The following is a 22,761-nucleotide window of genomic DNA, read 5'->3' as shown; positions in this document are numbered from 1 at the left end:
TTCATTCCTGTAGAGACACAGATCAACTGTTCATGGAATGTGCAAAGTTTTAATTGCCATGAGAGTCCCTGACAAATCACAGCTTGATTCAACAAAATATACTTTGGTGAATAAAGCTCATTTAAGATCCAAGATCTAAAATTAATTCCATATGGGACTTCTTTTTAGATTGGACTTTTTGCTTATTAGAGGTGAAGAGAGTGCTGAAACACAGTCTTGTTCAGAAGGTGTTACCGTCTGTCAAACACTGCATCAACACAAAAACCAAAGTAAGTGATGCAGTTGCGTAAGTGATAGATCAGAAGGAAAAGGTTGGACAAAAAGGTGTGTTACAGAACTAATCAAAAATAACCAGTAGAAAGAATTATTTTTTAAAAATATCAGGCAAAAGGATTGAGACAAGCCTTACCAGTAAAAACAAGGCAAAGAAAGGGTCTCAAAGGCTAGAAGGAAATAAACATCGGGGAAAATGATGCTTATGTTTATGATGATGACTCTTACCTCACCATGTTCTTCAAAAAATTCATTTTTATGTCGATGCAAAGTATCAATAACTCTTGTGAGAATCTGGGGAAGTCTGTCTTTGATTGTAAAATATGCAAAGGATCTAAAAAAGAGAGGATCAATATTATTGTCAGCAAAGGATGAAACTGCTTCAATTTTTAAAAACAAATGCAAGGTCTTTGCGCTACTTTGGGTTGGGGTAGAGTAAATCTTCTTCACAGTAGCTGGTATGGGGGTTGTGTTTTAGATTTGTGCTGGAGACACTGTTGACAACACAAGGAAGTTTTCCTTATTGCTGAACAGGGATTGCACAGAGTCAAAATCTTTTCTGCCTCACCCCACCCCACCAGCGAGGAGGCTGAGGATGCACAGGGCGTTGGGAGGGGACACAGCCTGGACAGCTGACCCTTACTGACCCAGAGGCTATTCCAGACCATATGGTGTCATGGTCAGCAGTGGAAACCAGGAGGAAAAGTTGGACAGGGAGCCACTGCCTAGGCATCAGTAAGTTCATGGTGAGCAAATGCTTTCAGTTGTCTTACTTGGTTTTCTTGGGTTGTATTTCTCTTTGCTCTTTTCATTATGATTTATTCTCACTCCAATTATTAAACTGCTCTCAACCCACAAGTTTCCTCATTTTCACCTTTCTCACTCACTTCTCCCCACCTTGCTGAGCTACAATACGGTGCTTTGCTGCCAGCTGGGGTTATAACACAACAGTATTAAAAGTAGCTTGACATGCCCTTAAAGCAGTGGAGAGCAAAAAAAATAAAACGGAAAAAATTTCAAACCAGTCAGGTTCTTTTGCCTACTTTTGCAGAAGATTATAAACAGCAACCTTCTCAAGGAAGAAAAAGCTAAATGACTGGCCCTGACAAAACAGCGAAAAATTGCAGTTAATTCTAAGCTAAATCGCGACCTCTATTGCTAAGATACCCAGATGCAAAACCTAGTACATGTAAAACTAAAAGCACAGGTATCTCATCAAATTTTTTCACGTATCTCATCAACAAGAAACGCACACTCCATTATACACTTGATTTACATTTTCTCCAAACACAGTTGATGTACGAGGACAAGGAGCAGAACGCGGCCAGCCGCGCAGAGAGCGCACACCGGCCCGGTGAGATTCATTCACTGTGAGATTTCTACCCTTGGGCTGCAGGCGCGGAGCCGAGCGGTGCCCAGGGAGCGCGGCCCAGGGAGCGCGGCCCAGGGAGCGCGGCCCAGGGAGCGCGGCCCAGGGAGCGCGGCCCAGGGAGCGCGGCCCAGGGAGCGCGGCCCAGGGAGCGCGGCCCAGGGAGCGCGGCCCAGGGAGCGCGGCACCGGTGCTGACTCCGCCCCACGGCCAGGCCGGGCCGCTGACCGCGGCGGCGGCAGCGCCGCGCCCACAGCGCCGCCTACGGGCCCCGCGCGCCGCCGCGCCGCTGTCCCCGCCCGCCCCCCGGCCAAGAGCCGCCCCCCGGCCCCGCCCGGCGCCCGAAACCTCCGTTCTCCGGCGGCGGGGCGCCGGACGGCCCCTCAGCTCCCTCCCGCCCCCGCTTCGCTGCCGGTAACGAGCGCGCCAGGCCGTGACGGACCCCTTAAACCTGCCCGACAGGGACACCGGGAGCGCCGGCACCGCCGCCATCTTGCTCCGCCCCCCCGCGAGGAGGCGCACCGCCCTCCCCCTGCCCCCTCCCGGAAGCGGGCCCGAGCGGCGGCCGGACGTTATTGGCGCGCGGGCCGCGCCCCGCCGCGCGGCGACGGACGGGCGGGGCGTGTCGGCCCGCGCGCCCTGGCGGGGCCCGGCGGGCGGTGGGCGGGGCCGCGGCTCGCGCGGCGGAGAGCGGCGCGCCCCCTCCCCCAGGTCAGTGCTGGCGCGCGGCGGCGGCGGGAACCGCCTCGCCCCTCCCGCCGCGGCGGCGGCGGCGGGCGCGCGCGCGGGGCGGGGGCAGGGAGGGGAAGGAGGGCCGGGCCGGGCCGGGCCGGCGGCGCAGCGGGTGCCCTTGGCGGCCCTGCGCGCCGGCCGGAGCTGCGGCGGGGGAGGGGTGCGCAGCCCCTCCTGGGACAATCCCGGGGCGGCGGGGCCTGCCGCAGCGCCCGCGGGAGGGGTGTGGGCGAGCCGAGGCGGCCTCTCCCGCCCTTCCCGCCGGCTCCGGACCTGCCGCGGCGGGGAGGGCCCCGTCACGTTCCTCGCGAGGAGGGCAGAGTTTCGGGGCGATCACGAGCCCTGCCTGCGGGTGTGAGGGGTGAATCCCAGCCCCTTGCCTCCCCCCAGCCCGGGATGCCCCTGTGGCGGCCGGAGCGGGGCGGCTGCCGGGTGGCCGCCTCCCGCCGCGGCGCTGAGGTGTCGCTGCGCGGGGCTGACGCAGCAGCGGCGGAGGCCGCGGACCGGGGGTGGGGGTGCCGGGCCCCCCGCGCGCTGGCGGCGTTGCTTTCCGCGCCCGCCAGGGGCGCCCGTGGGGCGCGCGGGGCGGAGGCGGCCCCCGCGGCCTCTCTCGGTGCCCGCGGGCGGGGCGGCCTCGCCTTCCCATTGGTCGGCTCCCTGCCCGCTGTGCCCGCCCCCTCCGGCACACAGCCAATGGGAGCGGAACCCTCGCTCCCCTGCTCCCTCCCCCGCGCCTGCCGCAGGGGCGGGCCGGCCGCTGTTTTCCCTGGAGCAGCGGGCGGCGGTGCGGGGGAGGGAAGGGAAGGGGCGGGGTGGCCCGGTTGCCGGGCCCCGGGGGCAGGCTGGAGGCATCCGGACTGCGTGGGCTGGTCTGAGCTCGCGGGCTGGTCTGTGCCGGTCCGGTCAGCACGCCGGCGGAGCGGGCCCGCCCTAGCCGTAGATGTCGGTGGATGTGCCGCAACAAGCCGGGCCTTCTGGCCGGGGAAACAGCGGGCGTGGCTAAAGTGCCGTATGCTGAAGAGACGATGGAAAATAAATCCAAGTTTCCTGCCTGGTGCTCGGAGTGGCGCCTCCTGCCCTGTTGTGGTCGCCTTTCGTCCCGGTTTCTTGGATTGCTGTTTTCCGCTCCTGGTGGCTCTGGTGCCGCAGGTCTGACGCTCAGGCCCCTCTATGGAATTCAGTCGATATAATCTCTCTTCGCTTGCAATTTACTTGTAAGCCTGTAGAGTTGAAAAGTCATTCCTAGCACACACAAACAGATTTAAAATCCTACTGATCCGGGATGAGGTTTTGTTGGCTAGGAACACCAACAAAACCATTTTGAGTCTCTTTCTGCCACTTACCAGACATTACTGGAGACCACCCCAGCTCTCCAGCACCTGAGTTGCAGTTGCTGAATTTCTCTCAGCTCTTTTTTTATCCAGGAGATATCAGGCCTTTAAAAAGGTGAATATGACTTGTCCTGGACAGGGTTGCTTTTTAAATACAGAACAAGTTTAAAATTAAAATAATAGTTTATCCCAGTAAGTATGCCAACAACAGGCTTCTAAATTGGGCAAAAATGTATGAATGAAGAGCATGTAAAGATACAAAGTTAAGCCCAGTATCAGTTCACCTAGGTATCCTTGTAAGGACGGACAGAGTGCTTGTTCTACAATACACGCTATGATTTGCTCTTTAAATAAAATTATTATTTGCACTATTATGTTAAATGTATTTTTAGTATTAAAGATTCTCCTCAGCTTTTGAAAGATATTCTAAAATGGGCAGTTTTTTGAACTAGGCAGCTTAATGACTTTTTGTTAATAACTTGCTGAGGATGGATTTTGTGTCATAAGGAAAATGTTCTTAAGAAAACCAGATGAGGGTAGAGAACTTGTCACTGAGTTTTTTCAGCAAATGAAACACATCCACTGTGGTATTGAGTCTGTGAATATTTTTATTTTATTAGCTCACACAATGTAGTGTAAGTATAGAAGGGTTGCTCTTAGTCTGAGCTGCCAGCATAAGGACGCTGTTGTGTTTCAGGCTGCACGGTGGCTCTGCAGGCAGGCCTGCTGGTCCCTGTAGCACCAGGATGTACTGGCAGGAGCAAGGCTGTGAGTCTGTGGTCAGGACAGATGGCTGGGGCTGGAACTGTGCTCAGCGGTCCATGGCACAGCAGCAGCTGAGCTGATGCAGAGCTCTGTGTGTGTTTTGCAGGTGACATTCCCATACAATCATGTAGTAATCTAATGGTTGCTTTTATTATATATCACAATGATTCACAGCGTCTGATGTCCTCTTTATCGTGCGTGCTTGCTTGCTCATAAGCAGTGGGATTACTGAAAGTGCAGGCTGCTGCACAGAATGAGCAGCCAAAGGAAAAGATGCTCTCTTGCATATTGACACAGCAACCAGTTCTATTTTTTCACCACTTGTTGTGAACACATAGTTTTGGCTTGATCTTAGAGTGTTTCCATAGGCTCAAAAAAATCTTTTTATTCCCACCCTGAGGAGTACTAGCACATGCAAGAGTAGTATGGACCACCTTTTAGATAAGAGGGATATAATAATATTTATTCCCAAAATGTTGATGGATGATTTTATTTGTTTTTTTTTTTTTAATGCAGTTCAGAGGAAAGAAATGAGACGGAAACTTCTGGACCTTCAGATGAGATCTTTCCACGCTTTAACAACAATATGCCAATGCCAAAGCTTTAACAAAACTGGATATCTACTATTAAAGCTGGATAATGAAGTTGAAAGAACAGCTCACAGAACAGCAAAGTCTTGGGATTTGTATGCACTGAAACCTGCGTTCCCTTGGTTGACAAGTCAATGTGTGCAAGTCAGGAATTGGCATTTTCTCCAAGGATTTCTGTCCACTTTGGAAAGAAGTGTTTATTATCAGAGTGGGGAGGGTTTTTTCTCATCCTGGAGATGTTTGGGTGTTACAATAATGGAAAACTACAGGCTCAATACAGAGTGGATCAAAAAGCTTAGGAACACATCATCAAGATTTTATGCAGTTGTATCAGCTGGTAAAACTGTCCCCAAACCCAGTAACCAGCCAGTGAAGAGGCCACCAAAGGCACCAAGGACCAAGCAGCCATCCAGAACGAACCTGCCACTCTCAGACATGGAGGTGAAGTATAACATTTATAGTCTATGTGACACTAAGGGAATGCATCAGTTTAATTTGCATTCAGATTTGGGTTTAGATTAACATTTTAATGAAATTAACATAATTACTTGGTGAGAAGGACTTCATTATTTACACTAGTGTTGGAGTTTTGCAAATAGAAGCAAACTTGATAGAAATTGGCATGTCTGGCATTTTGAAGGAAAATGGAAGTTTACTTGCAATGTGTTAACGAAAGTGAAGATGAGTGGTTATTATAAAGTGAAAAGGTGAGGTGCATTACAAATAGTTTTGACTAGTGCTTTCAAATTACATTTTCTATTGAGAAAAAAAGTCTAGCTGTCAGAATAATTTAACTTGCTCTACATTTCCTTGTTTATCCAGACCTACCCAGTTTTAAGGTTTGACTCACACAGAAACATAAATGAAAATAAAATAGTATAAAGCTTATATTCAGATGGGAAATGAATGTGCAAGTGTAGCCTGTGTTACCTGAGAAAGATCATTCCATGTGTAGAAATAGCACCTTGATTATCAGACTCTGAGGCGTACAAGGGAAATGCAACAACACACTGTTTTAGTTACAGTGAGGAAGAACAGTGCATATTTTTAGCCATATCTTGTTAAGATAACTCTTAGCCAAGCCAGGCCTTAAGTACACTTCAATATAGAATTTCCATGGTGAATCCTGGTGTCAGATGTGTTACTGTTCTTGTCAGGCCAAAACAACCATGTTGTTACTAAAGCAGTATGATAGGTGAGACTAAAACAAGCGCTGTGTCTTCAGAAATAGTTTCCATATTGCAAAATATACCTGTTACATGGTCTACTAAATGTGAGCAGAGAAAATTTTTGGTGCTTGCCTTCTCATATCTAGGCTTATGATGAGTATTTTGTGTGGTAAGCAGGTGCATGCCATAGTGTAACATAAAGAAGTAGTTATAAACAATTTAGGCACCACTCATAATTTCATGTTGCTTTGAAAGAGGAAAATGAAAAATATTAGTCCTGAAACACTGTGTAATGTTTCCAGCATTTTAGTTACATTTAGTATAGTATACATTTAGTTTAGTATAACATTACATTCAGAGTTTGATTCTTCTTGGTTTTGGGTGAAGTGACAACATTTTTGAGGCCTTTAAATGACAGCATAGAATGCAGTTTCTTTGTATGACATTTTCATATATATGCGCAAGTAACATGCAGTGCTATTTTTAATTTTTTCTGTTGTGAATGGAGAAATGGAGAAAATACTGCCTGATACAGTGAAATAATAATATACTTCCTGAGGAGGCTTTTGCATGGTAAAATGCTGGGCCAGAAATTACCTCTAGTGTAGCAAGCCTCAAGGCCATTGCCTTAGGGACATCTCCCTCCCATCTTTTCCTGCCTTTGGAGACGGCAGTTGCAGGCCCATTCCTGAGGTTGTCGGTTTGAGAACCCTGAGGATCTGTGGTGGTTTCTCTCTGGGAGGGCTTGATAGCTGATACCTTTCTTTTGCAGAGCAGTTGGTGAGTGAGGTCCTTCCCATCCTCCCCAGCACTCATCTTCATGTGTTTTTACAGGCAGAGTGCAGGGCACCAGCAGTGATAAATCGTACAACCAGTTTTTCAGGATACATAGAGGATTTCCTTGGAAGCAGTTAAGTGGTTTAGTCAGTCCATCAGTGAGTGGTACCACTGCCTGCATAACCTGGTACAATCTGACAGCAGGAAAAGCCTCTGAGCTAACTCTTAATACTACAGCATTTATGCTACAGCATATTATCTAGCATAGAAGTAGTTTGAAATTCAGGCACAGATATAGTATTTACTACACTTTAGATAATTATTGATTCCTGTGATACGAGGACTAAAGTTCATCCTACCGTTTTCTTTCTTAAAATTTTTTGTATGCTAATAGTGGAAGAGATGGACTAAGGGGAGTTACGATTCCGTGAGCCTGTACAGTTGTTGAGGGCATGATGATACTGAAAATGAGTTGTCAGAATACTTAGCTGTCCTTAGGAGTAGCCATCCTGTGTGCTGCTCTGAATAGAATCTCAATAATGCTGTAGGCAGAAATGAGGGCGAATAGCTCGAGTTCCTTTCTAGCACCAGTACAGGTGCTGTATTCTGGGGTTTTTGAAATTTGCAGGTGAAAGCGATGTAGCAGAAAACATGGCATTAAGGTTGATCAGCCATTTAACACATCTATTTTAGGATTAACTGAGGCACTGATTAGATTTTTTGTCTGTATCTTCACCAGCACCCGTGGACATGTATTTTCGGTGTCTTAATCACAAATTATGCCTAAACCAAATGTTCTCTGTCAAACAAGATTTTTGTAAATATGTAAGTGAAACAGTACATTGTAAAAAAAAAAATCCCCAAACCCAAAAGTAGTTCATGCTGTTTCAGGCATGTAGCTTAGTGGAAAACCTCTGGTAGTAACTAAATGAGAAATGTAGCCATTGGAACTAAAATTGCAGCTGTAAAACAGAAAGTCAATCCTGTAGTGCCTTGAAATGAAGAATTAAATAATAAACTATGGGAAACACAGAGCAAGATAAAGGTTTTCAGATTGTATACTAACTGCAAGATGAGAATTTGTTCCTTTAACTCTTGACAGAAGAGCTTCATAGCAGAGCATGTGTACTTAACCATAAGGAGATTTTTGGAAGAATCTTCAGATTCAGATGTATAATTGGCACTGGTGATTTAGTGATTGAGAATGGATTTATGCAGTTGAAATTGTGATAATGAAACGTGAGTGATACTTCAAGGGAACTGAAAGTGGAGTTCTGTTCCACTGTTAATTCAACCTTTTAGCACAATTGTGGGAATATGCCTACAAAAGTGCTCTCTGAATATTATAATTACTTTGAAAGCTTATTTTCTCCTAGTGTTTGCTGAATTAAGATTTTGTGCAAGCAAAGCTTTGGATGTGATAGTAGAACGTTGACATTAAAAAAGAAAAGTTCAAATGTGACGTGGTGATTCAATGGTGACAGCCCCCCTGCAGGGAGTAGATCCCCTCTTGAAGCCTTGCTATTTGACAGTGTATGAGTGTTGCAAGAATGTGACTTAGATTTTTAGGTTGAAGTGTATTGTGGACCTAAATGCCTGCAGATGAGCACAGTTCTTTTGTTCATTTGTTGTTAGTTACATTCCCATTTGTATTAGTTACAAAAAGCTGGGAAGTGACTGATCCACAATGAGACATTGCTTTCTGGATATTTTCCACTGCATTGTACTGAAAAACAATTTTGTAGCTCATACATGGTATCAGAAGAAATACACTTCAGATGAGTAGTAGAATTTGAAAATCAGTTTATTGTGACAGTTTATTGTGACTTGTTTGATTAATCAAGAAAATCACATCTCCTTGCAAGTCAGCATCATTTTTCCATTTACTTCTTTGAAAATGACATTTTAGTTGTTTAAGATTGTGGGATACCGGGACAAACTGGCAATGTGTACTGTTCCACTGTGGTGTCAGGGGAGACCCCGTTAGTGCAGGATGCAGCTCAGGGCGGAGGGGCAGTGTAGATATGCAGCACCTGCAGCTGGCCTGGGAGGTCAGTGACTTTCTGTGCTGCAGTGGCTCAGCCCTGGCAATACACGATGTTTGTGGTTGGAGCTTCTGCTTGATAAACAGACTGGGGTAGTCAAACTACATTTATCTTTAAAACACGGTGTTTTAACTGCTATCAGGGGTGTCCTGCCTCTGGTTTCAGTGGTCAGCCAAGTATGTCATAAGCCCTGGGATGGGAGAGTAGCAGCAAGTGCAGCTCTACTGTTCAAGTATTTGATTGGCTTTCAGGGAAGAAGGGTTGTCTTTGTGGCTCTGCCATAGAGTTTTTTGATGTGACTTCATTCTTGCCACCTGACTTGTTCTCAGTGTGTGATTTGCTTTCCCACTTAACAAGGAGCAAGTACTCTTGTTAGTATATGTACACCAGGTGGAAATCTCAGAACAGTGCATAAATGAAAATTGTCACTCTCTTAATAAATTTGAAGCAAACAGTTGTCTTATTACCATCTTGCTTCTGCCATGCCCTAACTGAAATCTCTATTCCTTTGGCACAGAATCTGATGCAGTGCACAGCCTTTGCAACAGCAGATGAATATCATCTTGGTAATCTGTGTCATGACCTGACTTCACATGGATATGTTGAAATAACGAGTTTGCCTAGAGGTAGATTTTTGAAAAATATTAAATGCAATGTTATATTTTGGGAAATAAAATATGGGTGAGGGATATAATTTTTGTAACTTTATGTATTCTTATTCTGATAATATCCTGGAATATATCATACTGCCTGTAAAATTATTGCTTTGCCTAAAGATTCTATTTGCCTATATAGTCCCTACAACAAAACCGTTCAGAATAACAATGTGAGCAGCTCTTGCTCTTAACCTTCTGATAATTTTTCCCAACAATACAATTACATTAGAAGTATAGAAAAATTATATGCATGCATGAAAAATAACTTGGGGAATTGACTGATACAGAGAATTTCTACAGACGTTCACTGAGTGTTAGTTTTTGAATGTTTTATTTTAATCTTTCAGTAGTGAGGTAGTGCAGTACATCAGCTGTTAAAACAATTCTGTAGTTTGAAGTGTTGCATCTTCTTTCTGTACCTAGATTTCTATTAATGTAAATCACAGAGTTGGAGAGGAAGGCATGCAAAATAGAATCTTGCTAAGTGAAATGAAAAAGATAGACACATAAGTGTTTAGTTCTAGTAAAGAGCATGCTGTTGATACTTCTTATTTATCAGGCCAAGTATATCCTAGCAATTGTTGAATGCTACACTTAGGTAGGCTTTAGCATAATAATTGATTCTGGTTTCTGTATAAAGTATCTCTGCAGATATGAGAAAGTATGGCTTGGAGATAGCTGCAGTGTACTACAAAAGAAAAACAAATTGATCTTATTATAGCTTAAGGAACCTTGCGCCCTGGAACAGCTGTGATTTTCATATGTCAGTAGTAGAATGCCTTTTCTTCTCCCTTTGAAAGAGCAGATTATATGAAGCTAGGAGAAGCACTGGCAGTTCATGGGCATTTCAGTAGGGGTTATCAAAAGCCTGTCTGCCTCTGAAGTAATAATCTAAGTGCAGTAATGCTCCAGTGGCTCTCTTTCAAGCACGAGATTTACTAATGATTGTCTTGTTCAGAAAGATGAACATGAAAGACAATACCCACTAGAATATAGGCTTCATGTTCTTTTGTAGTTTCATTGTATTAAAACTAACCCTGGTTTCACAGCTTTGGCATAGAAACTTTGTACAACCCCCAGCATGACCATGCATTAAATGTTAAACGGTACTGTTGATGTTATTTTACTGTGGGAGTGTCGGTTTTGCCAATTCCTTTTATTTCTTCATGGTGTTTTTGACTCATAATGAGTACTGTTTATCAAAGGTTTGGAGGAAGTAATGATGAAAGGATATTGGATTGTGACGGCAGATCTGAAGTGTTGTGGTGGTTGGCATGTGCATGTAGCAGTGGTTGGTTACCAAGCCAAACATCGAATCTGGAAAAATAATTTTTAAAAATATTTCTGCATAAAAATCTAAAACAGCAGTTATGGTGTGAGTTTGTTGCTTTGTAGTGTTTTTCCAAAGCATAATTCTTGGTTTTGACCTCTTTAAAAACATTTTAGATGCAGATCCCGCACCTCCGCCTAAAGTAGACCAAATTCCCTTCAACTGTGTGTGTTTTGGCTGGAGTGGATAAATAAAGATATGGCTGGTATTTGAAAAGACAAATCAGAAAATGTAGACAAATGTTACTTCCATGATGAACTCAAATTTCACACCTATAATTGCTCTAGTTATTCACCCAATGATGTGTTTCTGAACTGGACTAGCAAGTGGAAGGAAAGTCTTTAAGGGCTCATTCAGACCAATTGTCTGGTCCCAATTCAGATACTAGCAAGAGTGTATCTGGTACTTGGTCATGTCTCTCTGCTGCCTCAGTCTACCTGGCCTCTATGGCTGTAGAGCCGTAGAGACGTATGAGCTGTAAAGCAGAAGGTAGAATTTGTACACAAGCAGAAGTAACAACATTTGATACCCCATCACTTGACTTGTGATTTTCCTGAAAAGGCATTTAAATTTTTAAGGCTTAGCTGTTAGGCCCTGCAAGATCTTTCTGAAGTCTCACTTTAAATAGAAGTAGGGGACTTTTCTGGTCTAGCTTCCACTAATGCTGCAACACAGTGAGTCATGCTGGTTTGAAACCACATCAGGAATTCTAAAATTTTATCTGTATTAGTGAGTGGCACAGTGGAGAAGATTTGAAGAAGAAAAATCAAACCCCTGTTTTGAGAACCCAGAAATACTTAAAAACTTTGAGAACCAAACAATACTTGAACATTTTGTAAGTTTGTGGATATTCTACTTGGACTAGCTCTGGTCTAATCCTCTGTAACAAATGCCCCCTTTAGTGGTTGGAGTACCACAAGAGCATTTTTTTTAGCTTCTCTTTCATTTTAATTTAATGCAAAAGTCCTCACATTTTATGTACTGTTGTGCAGTGTACAGCCAGTGTGGTAAGGGAGAGTGAGTGGGTGGAAGATATGTTTCAAAAGCACACTTCTGATTTGCAGGGAAATGCAGGTGTAGGCTCTCCTGTCTTGAGGGTACACTCTTTCAAGTTTCTGACTGGCAAAGCAAAGTCAGCACAATTTGAGTGCAGATTAATCCTTTAGTATATAGAAAATAAGAGCTTCCAGGCAAGCTCTATGGCTGGTAATTTCTCTGCGACTGTGCAAAACTTCCACAGTTCTCTTACATTATATGTCCACTTCTGTATTCTGTTCCTGGTTATTTACAATGTCTGCATCAGTTTTCTCATAAAATGTGGAACTGGCTGATGTGTTAGTATGCAACTGTTGAATTACATGCTTACAATTATCAGCTGTCATGTTCAGAAGTTTGACTAAATATTCAATTTTTTCACTTATATCAAACCAGATGCTGCAAATGTTTTGGTGGTCAGTACTGAGAAATCTGCAAAAGAAGATGATCCCGGCATGATTTTTTTCTTCAGGTAAGGTATAAATCATGCTCAAAACATCATGTCATTAATAGTAATGGTGTGAAGGAAGTAGTGCAGCTTGCTTGATCTTGCATTGTATTACCTCATGAAACTCAAGGAATAACTGTCCAGTCAGAATGATGAAAAAAAAAAAATCAGAATTATTTAAATGGTTGAAAAACACCTTCTCGTGGTTTTTCATTGAAGTATGGTTTAATAGCAAATAGTGTATAATTTCTGTGAAGATAGTTTTACGTTTTTTGAGTCAAAATGACAAAAATTGCCACTGTACAATTTGAGTATTCCTTTAAAATACATTTAAAACAGTGATTACACTCAGTTTTTCCTTGAATTCACAGGGAAGGGGCTGTTGTATTTTGGAATGTGGAAGAGAAAAGTGTAAGTAAAGTGAAACTTGGTTAAAACTGCACAAGCAGGTGTTTTGTCAGTCTCACAAAGCTCAGCATGCTAGAGGTTTCTCTGGGAGACTGTTCTTTCTATGAAAGAAAGAAACTGATTTTTCTCCAATGAGTGCAGGTTCTTGCCTGCTACTGCCCTGAAGTGTGTGGGCTGCTGAGTCTTCACCTTTGAAATTCATCTACTTAAGACAAAAATCTGAAACCTTAATTTAATGAGACTGACAAAAAGAATATTATTGCAGTTCTACATCCTGAAAAAGTAGATCAGAAAAATCTACCTATGTATGGTTGTTTGAAAAGCACTAATGTAACAGAAAATATGTTAGAAGAAAAGGATTATTCCATTCTGTTCCATTTCAGTCAGTTATTAAAGACTTATGTTTGTACAACTTTGAAAGAAAAAAAAAATAATTATAAGCAACTCATTAATACTGTTCTGTGTTTTTACCAGTCAGCAATTTTCCTGAAGGAATTTTTTTAATGGTTGGTATAAGCATTAAATATGTTGCTGACATGTTATATTGTGGTGATCTTTGCTGACCTAGAGGGGTATGTCAGAAGCATATCTATTCTAATGAATACATTTATACAATTAATACATTAAATACATTTAATATTTTAAATGTATTTTTATTACTGTGGTTAAACTGGATTTTAGATACAAAAAGTCTTGATCTTATCTGTAGACAGACTATATGAAATTAAATGGTGCATTAAATAGATGATATTGAGATGCATAGAATTTCACAGGAGGATTTTCATTGGGGTAAATGAAAACTCAGAGCAGTTGTTTCCAGATGTGAACAGTTTTTGGATTCAAGTTCACTTCTTCTGTTTCAGAACTGAAATGTTCCTGATTTCCTGTCTGTTTTGGGGGGTGTCAGTGTATCAGGTGTCCTACAAAAAGATACCAGTTCTCCCTTCCAACCTTGCCTGTTTGGATGCTATGGCTGTAACTACACTACTGATTCACAAGTATTACTGAAGACCATCTGCTTTAATTCCTGATGATCTTTGAGTTGAACACCTTAGCCCACTGGAGTACTCTGAAAATTCTCCTTTTGTTGTACAAGCTTAAATACCGTTGAAAATTTGATGCCCTGTTTTTCCCGGTCAGTACTAGTATCAGTAGCTGGTCACTTGCTAGCTTTATTTGTAAAATAAGGAGGAAAAATGCCTCTTTCTGTTTATAGAAATCATAATCAAAGCTTTAACTGCCAAACAACTTGCTCAAATACAGGAAGTATTTTTATGGACATGCTTTAATGAAATGAAATGAAAGAGGAAAAACCCCAAACTGGTCTGTAGAACAGAAACTGAAAGCAATTCAGTAAAACAGAATGTAGAGTGTCACTGCAAATGGACAAAGTACCCCAGAATGACTAGTAGGAGAAAGAAACTATTTTAAATTAACAGACGTTTAACAGAAGAAGTAACAAATACAGACTGATCACAAAAAGTGGCTTAAAATACAAAATAGTAATTTCAAATACCTGAGTAGGAAGGTTGTACAGCAGCTTCCTTCCCAGAATAGCAAGGGCAAAAAGAAAAACCAGCTCTGAGGTTTTTTAAAAGGAAACTCTGACGTAAGTGCCCGTAATAGCAAGAGTTTGCAGCTAGTGACTCCAGAACATCTCTTCTAATTAGTTTTACTGTATCACAACTAGTCCCTTCTATAAAATTAGGCTGGGGTTTGTGGGGGTTTGCACTGCTGAACTGTCCTTGGACACTGCTGTTTGGCTGAGGTAACTGGCCTCAGAGCAGACGCTTCATGTTTTCATACCCTTTTTTGTCACAAGACTTAAATTATATGGCAAGTCTTAGTCATGCTAATATTGAATTCAGGATTATGAAAGGAGCAGTTTCAGCAGTACAGTTGAGGGTTTTTTTTTCAGTGAAAAAATGTTACTGTGGTACATAGATAGTATCACCTAAATTCTTGAAAGCAATGAAGAAAGCTAGCAGTGCAAAGAAAATCCCTCTTGCAGGTGATCCAACAGATTTTTTTAGAGTACTTAACCTGGAAAATATGCTTTATGAAAAATTTATGGGGTACAGTTTTGTGATAAATGATGAACTATGATCTTTTATTTTAAAAGGAGAGTGCTTTTAAGTATGACTTAGTAGAAGATTGAGCTCTAAAGAATTTAGGCATCAAAAGCATTTTGTGGTTTTCTGGTTTGGTTTTTTATTGGCTGTTGTGTAGCTAAATGCCTTTTAAAAACTTATAGGTGAGTGGTTTTTGTAGTTCAGAATTTGTTCTAATTGCAGATTTTTTTGAGGGGAGCCGTGTAGCATATACAAAGGAAGAAGGATGAGAGATCCTAAGTTAGGTGTCAAGCGGAGAAAGTTTTGTGAGAGAAAAGGGCTCTTTCTTCCTGCATCGGGTTTTAGTGTGCTGGAGAATAAAGGAGCAGTGAGATTACTTCTGCAAGTAAAATTGCACATTTAACTACTTACAGGGATGAATGTGGCAACTGAAACAATTTTTCCAGATTTTTGTAGTGGTAAAGGGTTTCTGTAATACAACTGACCTCTGGTAGCTGAAACAAGACTACTGATTTCAGCAGCAATCAAAAACAAAACTACTGATTTAGCAGCAAACTAGCAATTTTATCAGCAACAACCACCTATTCTACTTCTTCTAAAGATTCATTCCCACACTCAGACATATGCCAAAATCTAGTAAGCTCATTGTTATAATACCGAATACATCCACGTTGTCCTTACTACTGTTGTGGTTAATCCTTACCCTGTCCCATGTGTGCACATATAAAATGACATTTCAGTTTTCCCAGATTCCTTGCAGTTGTTCATAGCGACAAATTCTTCTCGAACCACAACTAGTTTCAGAAGTAAACTGTGTTAATAAGAATTTCATTATTTAGCACACCTCTTCATTGTTAGGTTAATAACTTCAGCATGAAGGTTGCATTCATCAGCCTGCCCCATGCAAGTTCTTTGCAGAGTGATAGTTTACTGCATGGTAACTATTGCTGCAATTGTCTCCTTCTTAGATGAAGAATATTATGCGAGTGCTAGAGCAGCATGAAATTCAGCCATACGAAGTTGCACTGGTCCATTGGGAAAATGAAGAGCTGAACTATAGAATAGGAGAGTAAGTATCTTCAGACATTCTGTATATAAAAGCTAACAGAAACCTAAAAAAAATTCAAGCAAAAGTAATTCAGCTAGTAAAAATATACCTGTCCTTACTTTTTTTCCAAATGAGTAAAATAAAGAAAGAAAACTATAAATCTCAGTCAATAAATGTTTCTGTCTTGGTAAACTTGCAGGTAGTGACCTTTGTGATTTGCTTATATGATAGATCTTGTAAATAAGAAGCTCCTTGCCCACACAACTCTTCAGCAATCCCAAACAGAAACTATGTATGTCACAGCAAAAAAACTAATAAGCATTATTGAGATGAGTTTGATCTTGAAGAGGATGCTCTCTATAAGCTTTCTCCATGTCCTTGAGATTCATATACAAAGATGTAATTTCTGTATACTTCATTTAGTAGGAAAGTTACAGCTTGATTATTGTGTAATTATAAACCTGGCAGGTTATCTTTCCTTGTTAAATAATGTTTTTTCATCATGGAATGAAAATTATCTCTACAGAAATATTCCACAATGAAAATTATTATATATATGACCTGTAATTTTCCAACAGCACCCAAAAGCAACACCTAGACAGGACACTTTTAATACTAGGAACTGAATGAATAATGCTCAGCTTATTTAAAGTAACTTGATAAGGAGACAGGTGTTTGGTTTTTCCTGACCATTTGAAAACTGCATGTACTATTTAGTTGAGTAATTTGCGATTCTTGACATGCTTCATTTTGCTTATGTGTGTTTCATAGTAAGATTGACATGAAAAATTGAACAAGTCTTTTGTCCCCTTTTCTTTGCTCCTTGCCCCCTATGCAATAGAGGCTTTAGGGAAAGTAACATCATAGTGGGGAAGGGAGTAAGGTTGATAAGAGTGAAAGCGGAAAATGAAAACAGAAAGATAGCAGGAGCAGGGGAGAGGCCGGCATCCCGCTTACTCTGAATAATCTGTATGTATGCAGCAATGCTATAGTTACTATCACAATTTGCTGCATTTGCACCTATAAAATTTGACTGAGGAACTAATTTTCAGTGATTTGTTGTGAATATCATCAGGTTGAACATGAGTAAAATGCAAGGATGGGGATGATACCATACAGATGTGGCATGCCTTATCTAAATAAACAACCAGCCTTTCTTGCACTGTCCAGTATTCTTTAAATGTTCCTTGATCAGTGAGGATGCTTCAATCTTGTCTTAACAGAGGTCAGTCAAAACTTCATAAAGGACAAATCTTGTTAAATTCTGAGCTGGATAGTGATGAAGTTGTTCTGCAGAAATTTGCCTTTTCAAATGCTCTTTGTCTTTCTGGTAAGTTAATATTGTTCGTACTATGCAATCTATGCTACAGATTTTGTGAAATGTCATTATAAGTGGGACTTGTACAGTGACAGGCTAGAAAAAACTTTGTATCTGGTTTAGACAAACTGTGTAAAGAGTGATTGCACTTCAGATTGAGAGGATTTGTTTTCAGTGCTTTTACCGTCTTTTCTGTAAATTGGAATTGCCTTATTCAATGGAAACCATTTTAAAGCTGAAAAAAGCACATTAACAAACATACTTTGCAAAAAATACACATTCTACTGAGCATCCTGTTCCTCACCTTTAAGAACTATCCTAGGATAGCAATGAATGTAGAGTTCAGTATTAGAAACCTCTCTGTAATCTTGGGTAATTCATGCTGACATAATTTCCTCTGACAGAAAAAGCTAGATGCCACCTAAAGATGTGATACAGGGCAGGTATTCCCAGCTGGGGAGGTGTATCAGTAACACATATGTGGACCAGAGTCACAGATAATGTTTTGCAGGCTTATTAGCCATGGTAGCAGACAGTGGGAGGCACTGTGAAGAAGTCAGGCTCACCAGTCATCTGCTGCTTGAGCAAATAATATCTGTTTACTGCTTCAGACCTTGAATGATGGAGGGAGTGGGAGTTAGGAACCAGCATCAGTAAGGCTGTCCTCAAAAACATCTTTAAGGGAAGTCTGGTCTGTCTACCTCTACTGCCTTTAGGGTAAATTCCAGTAGTATTTTGGGCAAGTGCACCTTTACACAGGAGAGAAACAGAATGCACATTTTCAAGTGCTACACCATTTCATCAAGGAGTGCAGTGTAAGTAAATGGTTCCTGACTATTGAAGGAAGAGCTATTGAGAAAAAAGCATATTGTTCTCTATGGTTTTCTTATTCATAAAGGCATTGTATGGAAGAGTAGTGCCTCCTAAAAGGGAGCAAGGGATTTATTCCCAGGAGATAATGTTCAGTAAAAATAAAGGATACAAGAATAGTCCCTAGTCAAATTTCTGAACGGCAGAAACCAGCCTCTGTCAAATAACAGGTGACAGATGAAATGCTTACTGGCTGTTGTTTTTTGCAGGGTCTAAATTTAAAGTCATTTAAGTCAGTGACTTGGATTAGGCCTCTGTATTCAAAAGATGAGTGTGCAAAATGCTCAGCATTTGGTTTACTGTCAGTATCCTAACCAGATGATACTATTGATTACGACCACAAAAAAGTGCATTTTGACAATTAAATCTTCCCTGATTAAATTTTTCAGATTGAATGTGGTTAATTTTTGATCTGTTGCTACTTCTTTCTTGTCTGGGAATCTGTGGACTAAAGAACAAGGCCCAAGTTAAACTATCATCTTGTAGAAACATTTTACTAGGTTCAGGCTGAGGCATAGCAGAATTTGTGTTGCCAGTGCTGAATTCAAGCTTCCATAGAATGGAAGTTAGTATTTTCAGTAACAGTACACTCACCTAAAACAAAATGGGAGATTGCTCAAGTTTGGATTGAACTTCAGCAGGAACAGGTGGTGTGTCTATACAGGCTAACGTGTGGTTGGAGCACAGTGCATCAGTACTGCACAAATGGAGAATAAGAGCTGTGCAGGACACTAGAAATGCAGTGGAGGCTCTTGAGGTACCACATGAAATCAGCCTGACTCCAACATAGTTCATTATCTCCAGCCTCCTTGGAATGTAATTTGCTGGGGGCTCACACATACAGTAGAGCACTTGAACACACAACTTCTGAGCTGAAGCAGAAACTCTGCAGGATCTGAACTGATCACTTGGAGAAGAAAGCTGTGCTCATGGTGAAGCTGGATCTGTGTGTAGAGCTGTGTCAGTGCCCAGCCCAGATCTGCCCATTGGTACATGAACAATGATTGTATAGTACAAACTGTAACTTGCTGCAAGTAATGTCTGTAAGCATCGACATGTCCTGAAGTAGCCTGTTGGCAGATTTAAAGTTAGAATTACTTGAAAGCATATGTACTTCTCACAGTCTTCTGTTTTGTCATCTCTGTGTTGCAGTGAAGCTGGCTATTTGGGAATCATTACTGGATAACTTTGTGGAATCTATCCAGTCAATTCCTGAGGTGAGGTCTTGTTCCCCTTCTTTTCTCCTGTGTTTTGTAAAAGATCAGTCCATATGTAGCTGAGGATAGGGAAAAAGCAATTGAATGTTGAACACATTTGGTCGTAAATCCATCAGTATAGAGAAGCTCAGAGTACCTGCAAAGTGATTGGACAAGACATCATCAGCTTTTAAAGGGCTGGGAGTGTGGTTCTGCATTGTAATAATGTTTCTCATGTTGTGCTACTGGTGAAACGTATGTGTAACAGGACAAGCAGCATTTAGAAACCTGGCCAAACAGTGTGTGCTAACCTGGGCTGAAAATAATGTGCTTTCACTTGAATATAATGAAGAGTTTGAGTGAATTACTTAAAGGTTTTTCATGAGATGTAATTACGGTAAAAAGCCCATATGATGTTGTATATAAAATTGAGATTTGTAGGATTCAAAAGAGAAAACATTGGTTTTATTACTTTTATGTGAAGTAAATAAATGGTAATACATTGATTGTTATAAGGAGAAAGTCTGTAAAAAGGCTGAAGAGTGGCAAGGTAAAAGAGTACTGTCATGACTTTAAAATAAAAACAGCAGGAAGGAAGAACAAATAATCTCTGGTTCAGGAAATCACTTACAGAAAATGCTCCAGTATTTCTGTAGCTACTGATGACGTACTCAGTGATTTCTTGAGAAGCCTGGATGAACCAGTTGCACGGTGATATTCTTAGAAAGCCAGAGAAGCAAGGCACTAAGCAAACAAAACTAAAATATTAGTAAGTACGGTATGCATTTAGATTCTAAGATACTTCAGGCTGTAAAACTCTGGACTTCTTAACTACTAATACATGTTACTTGATCAAGCAGTGAAGAACTTCCTACTTTTCAGATTCTAAAGTCCCGAAGGAAGGTAAAACTCTCTCATGCAGATGTGATGCAGAAAATTGGAGAACTCTTCGCACTAAGGTAACTTCTTTGGTTACACCTGAGACATTGCATTACACAGAATGTAAAAGTTACATTGTGCAGGATACAAAGAGGTGAATACATACTAAATAGAGCAGGGTGAGACAGGGTGGGAGAATTCCTTATTTTGAGTGGAGTCTGTGTGCTTTTTACATTAGTAAGGGGACTGGCTCACCACTTTCACTGGCATTTCAACTGCAGGCATTACGCAGGCAGTATATGATAAATGACCAAATACCACACCCTTTTCCCTTCCTGAGTCCAGCAACACGTGTTTAAACTAGTAATTACAGTAGATAATACAGCATGTAAATGATACCAGGAGAAAGGTGGGTAGGTGTAGTACTGTTAACTACAGCCCAGAGTTGTTAAAAATCTTTTGTGAGTTCTGTTCCTCTCTTGTCTTACTCAGAAACCACTGCTAAGTCATTGTATTTAATGTTTTTTCTCCCTCAAGTGAAATTTGGCCTTTGACAATACAGACCATTACACCATTACATTAAAAAAAAAAAAAAAAAGAAAGAAAAAGGAAAAAATCCCTTTTCTCCAAAGTCTCCACAGTAAAATTAAAAAACAATTCCTGCTTCAAATGCTGGAGTAGTTGAAGGACTGATCAGTTATCAACAGTGACATTCCAGGTATCTATCTAAAGGTTTATGTTAGCAATACATTGACGGCAGGAGATGTTAGCTTTTAGCCTTTATGATGCTTAGACCATTGCCTGATTTTGAGGGGTGTGCTGCTCTGACATATCCAGCATGCAGTACCAGTCACATTTAGGAGTTCTGTAGTGTTATTTTGTGTACTGCTTCAGTGAGCTGCTAGCATAGTCAGGGACCTCTCTACAGCTTTCAAAAATTAAGGAAGGTGACATGCTGCGGAGGCAGTGATGGCATAAGGAAAAAGTAATTTATGTTTAAAGGAGTTCAACAGTAGAGTATTCCCAGAAAAGTTTCAGGAGATGTGACCAATTGTATTTTTACTATGAAAGGAGATTCTTTTCATATTGTATATAGAATTACAGGAAAATTGTCTTATTTCATTTAACTGCATGTAAATATTTGCTCCTATATTCACCAAAAGGAAGCCTGAGCTACAATAGTACCCATTCTTTTTAGACACCGTATAAATCTGAGCTCAGACCTGCTAATAACACCAGACTTCTACTGGGATAGAGAAAAACTGGAAGAGCTTTATGACAAGACTTGCCAGTTTCTCAACATTAATCGCAGAGTTAAGGTGAGTGTCTTACTGTTGTGAGAATCTTCCATGTTCAGATCAGTTGTCTTCTGTTCAGTAGGGTCACAGATTGCTCTGTGAATGTGCTTTAATTGCAAAAGGAATAAATAATAAGGTATTATACACTCTCCCCTTTTCCAGGTATTATTAGCCCACTCGTACCTTTACCTGGTTTAGGTTAACCTGCCTCACATGAATGGTGTATTTCTTGAGCCACTAAATTAGGCTTTAAATAGTTAGAACTGAGAAGTGGATTCTTCTTACTGACATGATCATTCACATCAGTTCTTGAAAGGTGACATGTTTACTGCTGAACCAAAATAAGCAGCATGAAAACTACCTGTCCTGGTGGTACAGCAATCATAAATATTTAATTTTGAGGCATTCCAGAAAGCTGCATCTTCTTTTGCTTATGACTGTTTTCTTGAGCAGGTATCACCCAGAAACACTTCACTCTCTGTACATGCATATCTAAATTTACATTCTTTTGGGGAACCCATTGAAATAACAGGTTCATTTATACTGAAGCTTCTGTTGCTTGTACATGTTATCTTATAGAATTTTCTGTTCTATTAATTTTCTATTGTATTTTGCAGAGGTGTTAACCCCTTTCTAGTTCTATGGAGTATGTTTCCCTATTTAGTGATCTCATTCCATTTCTGGAGTCCAGATTTGTGATGTCTGTAATGGTTTGTAGGTAATGAATGAAAAGCTCCAGCACTGCATGGAGCTGACAGACCTAATGCGAAATCACCTGAATGAAAAGCACGCACTGCGCCTTGAGTGGATGATAGTAATACTAATCACCATAGAGGTTGGTGGGGCTTTTTTCAACATTACCAACATAAGTGCAATTTCTATGCTTCATACTTTGAGAATTAAGATCACTGTTATTAATGTGATGTACACGGGGATTAATATTTGTACCAACTTTCAAATAGCGGCTACAGTTACTTTTCAGATTATCTGATTTATAGTGTAAACTGGTTTAAAGATTTTTAAATAAAATAAAAATCCACATCAATTTGTTTGCTGTTCCACAGGTTCTGTTTGAACTTGCAAGGGTAGTTTTCTGATGACAGAACAAACACAGGAAGAAGAAAACAGACAAAACAATAGAGAACACAAGGC

At 41.2% G+C, this 22,761-nt stretch overlaps 2 protein-coding genes and 1 long non-coding RNA gene across 3 annotated transcripts in view; 1 reads left to right on the top strand and 2 right to left on the bottom strand.

Annotated features, from left to right (window-relative positions):
* LOC100232427 (coiled-coil domain-containing protein 170) overlaps window positions 1-2,207 on the bottom strand; it is a 47,284-nt gene extending 45,077 nt beyond the window's left edge. Inside the window, 2 exon segments of the mRNA XM_072926942.1 lie at window positions 502-607; window positions 2,085-2,207. Of these exon segments, the coding sequence (XP_072783043.1) occupies window positions 502-607; window positions 2,085-2,134 (156 nt within the window). The 5' untranslated portion in view covers window positions 2,135-2,207.
* Window positions 2,208-2,224: 17 nt separating this feature from the next.
* RMND1 (required for meiotic nuclear division 1 homolog) lies at window positions 2,225-22,723 on the top strand. The gene is made up of 12 exons (XM_072926941.1): window positions 2,225-2,353; window positions 4,987-5,501; window positions 9,569-9,677; window positions 12,469-12,544; window positions 12,892-12,931; window positions 15,969-16,069; window positions 17,272-17,378; window positions 19,389-19,453; window positions 20,315-20,391; window positions 21,510-21,630; window positions 22,328-22,444; window positions 22,674-22,723. Exons 2-12 carry the CDS (start codon window positions 5,001-5,003, stop codon window positions 22,704-22,706), a joined length of 1,347 nt encoding a protein of 448 aa, XP_072783042.1. The 5' UTR covers window positions 2,225-2,353; window positions 4,987-5,000; the 3' UTR covers window positions 22,707-22,723.
* On the bottom strand, window positions 15,967-20,319 carry LOC140683712 (uncharacterized). Its single transcript, XR_012055064.1, has 2 exons — window positions 18,831-20,319; window positions 15,967-16,112 (listed from the first exon to the last, which is right to left on the bottom strand). It is a non-coding gene; the product is annotated as an uncharacterized lncRNA (long non-coding RNA).
* Window positions 22,724-22,761: the final 38 nt, after the last annotated feature.

This window comes from Taeniopygia guttata, chromosome 3 (assembly GCF_048771995.1).
Source record: "Taeniopygia guttata chromosome 3, bTaeGut7.mat, whole genome shotgun sequence".
Taxonomy (NCBI): domain Eukaryota; kingdom Metazoa; phylum Chordata; class Aves; order Passeriformes; family Estrildidae; genus Taeniopygia; species Taeniopygia guttata.
The sequence above is the reverse complement of the archived record's forward strand: the minus strand, read 5'-3'. Positions and strand labels throughout refer to the sequence as shown.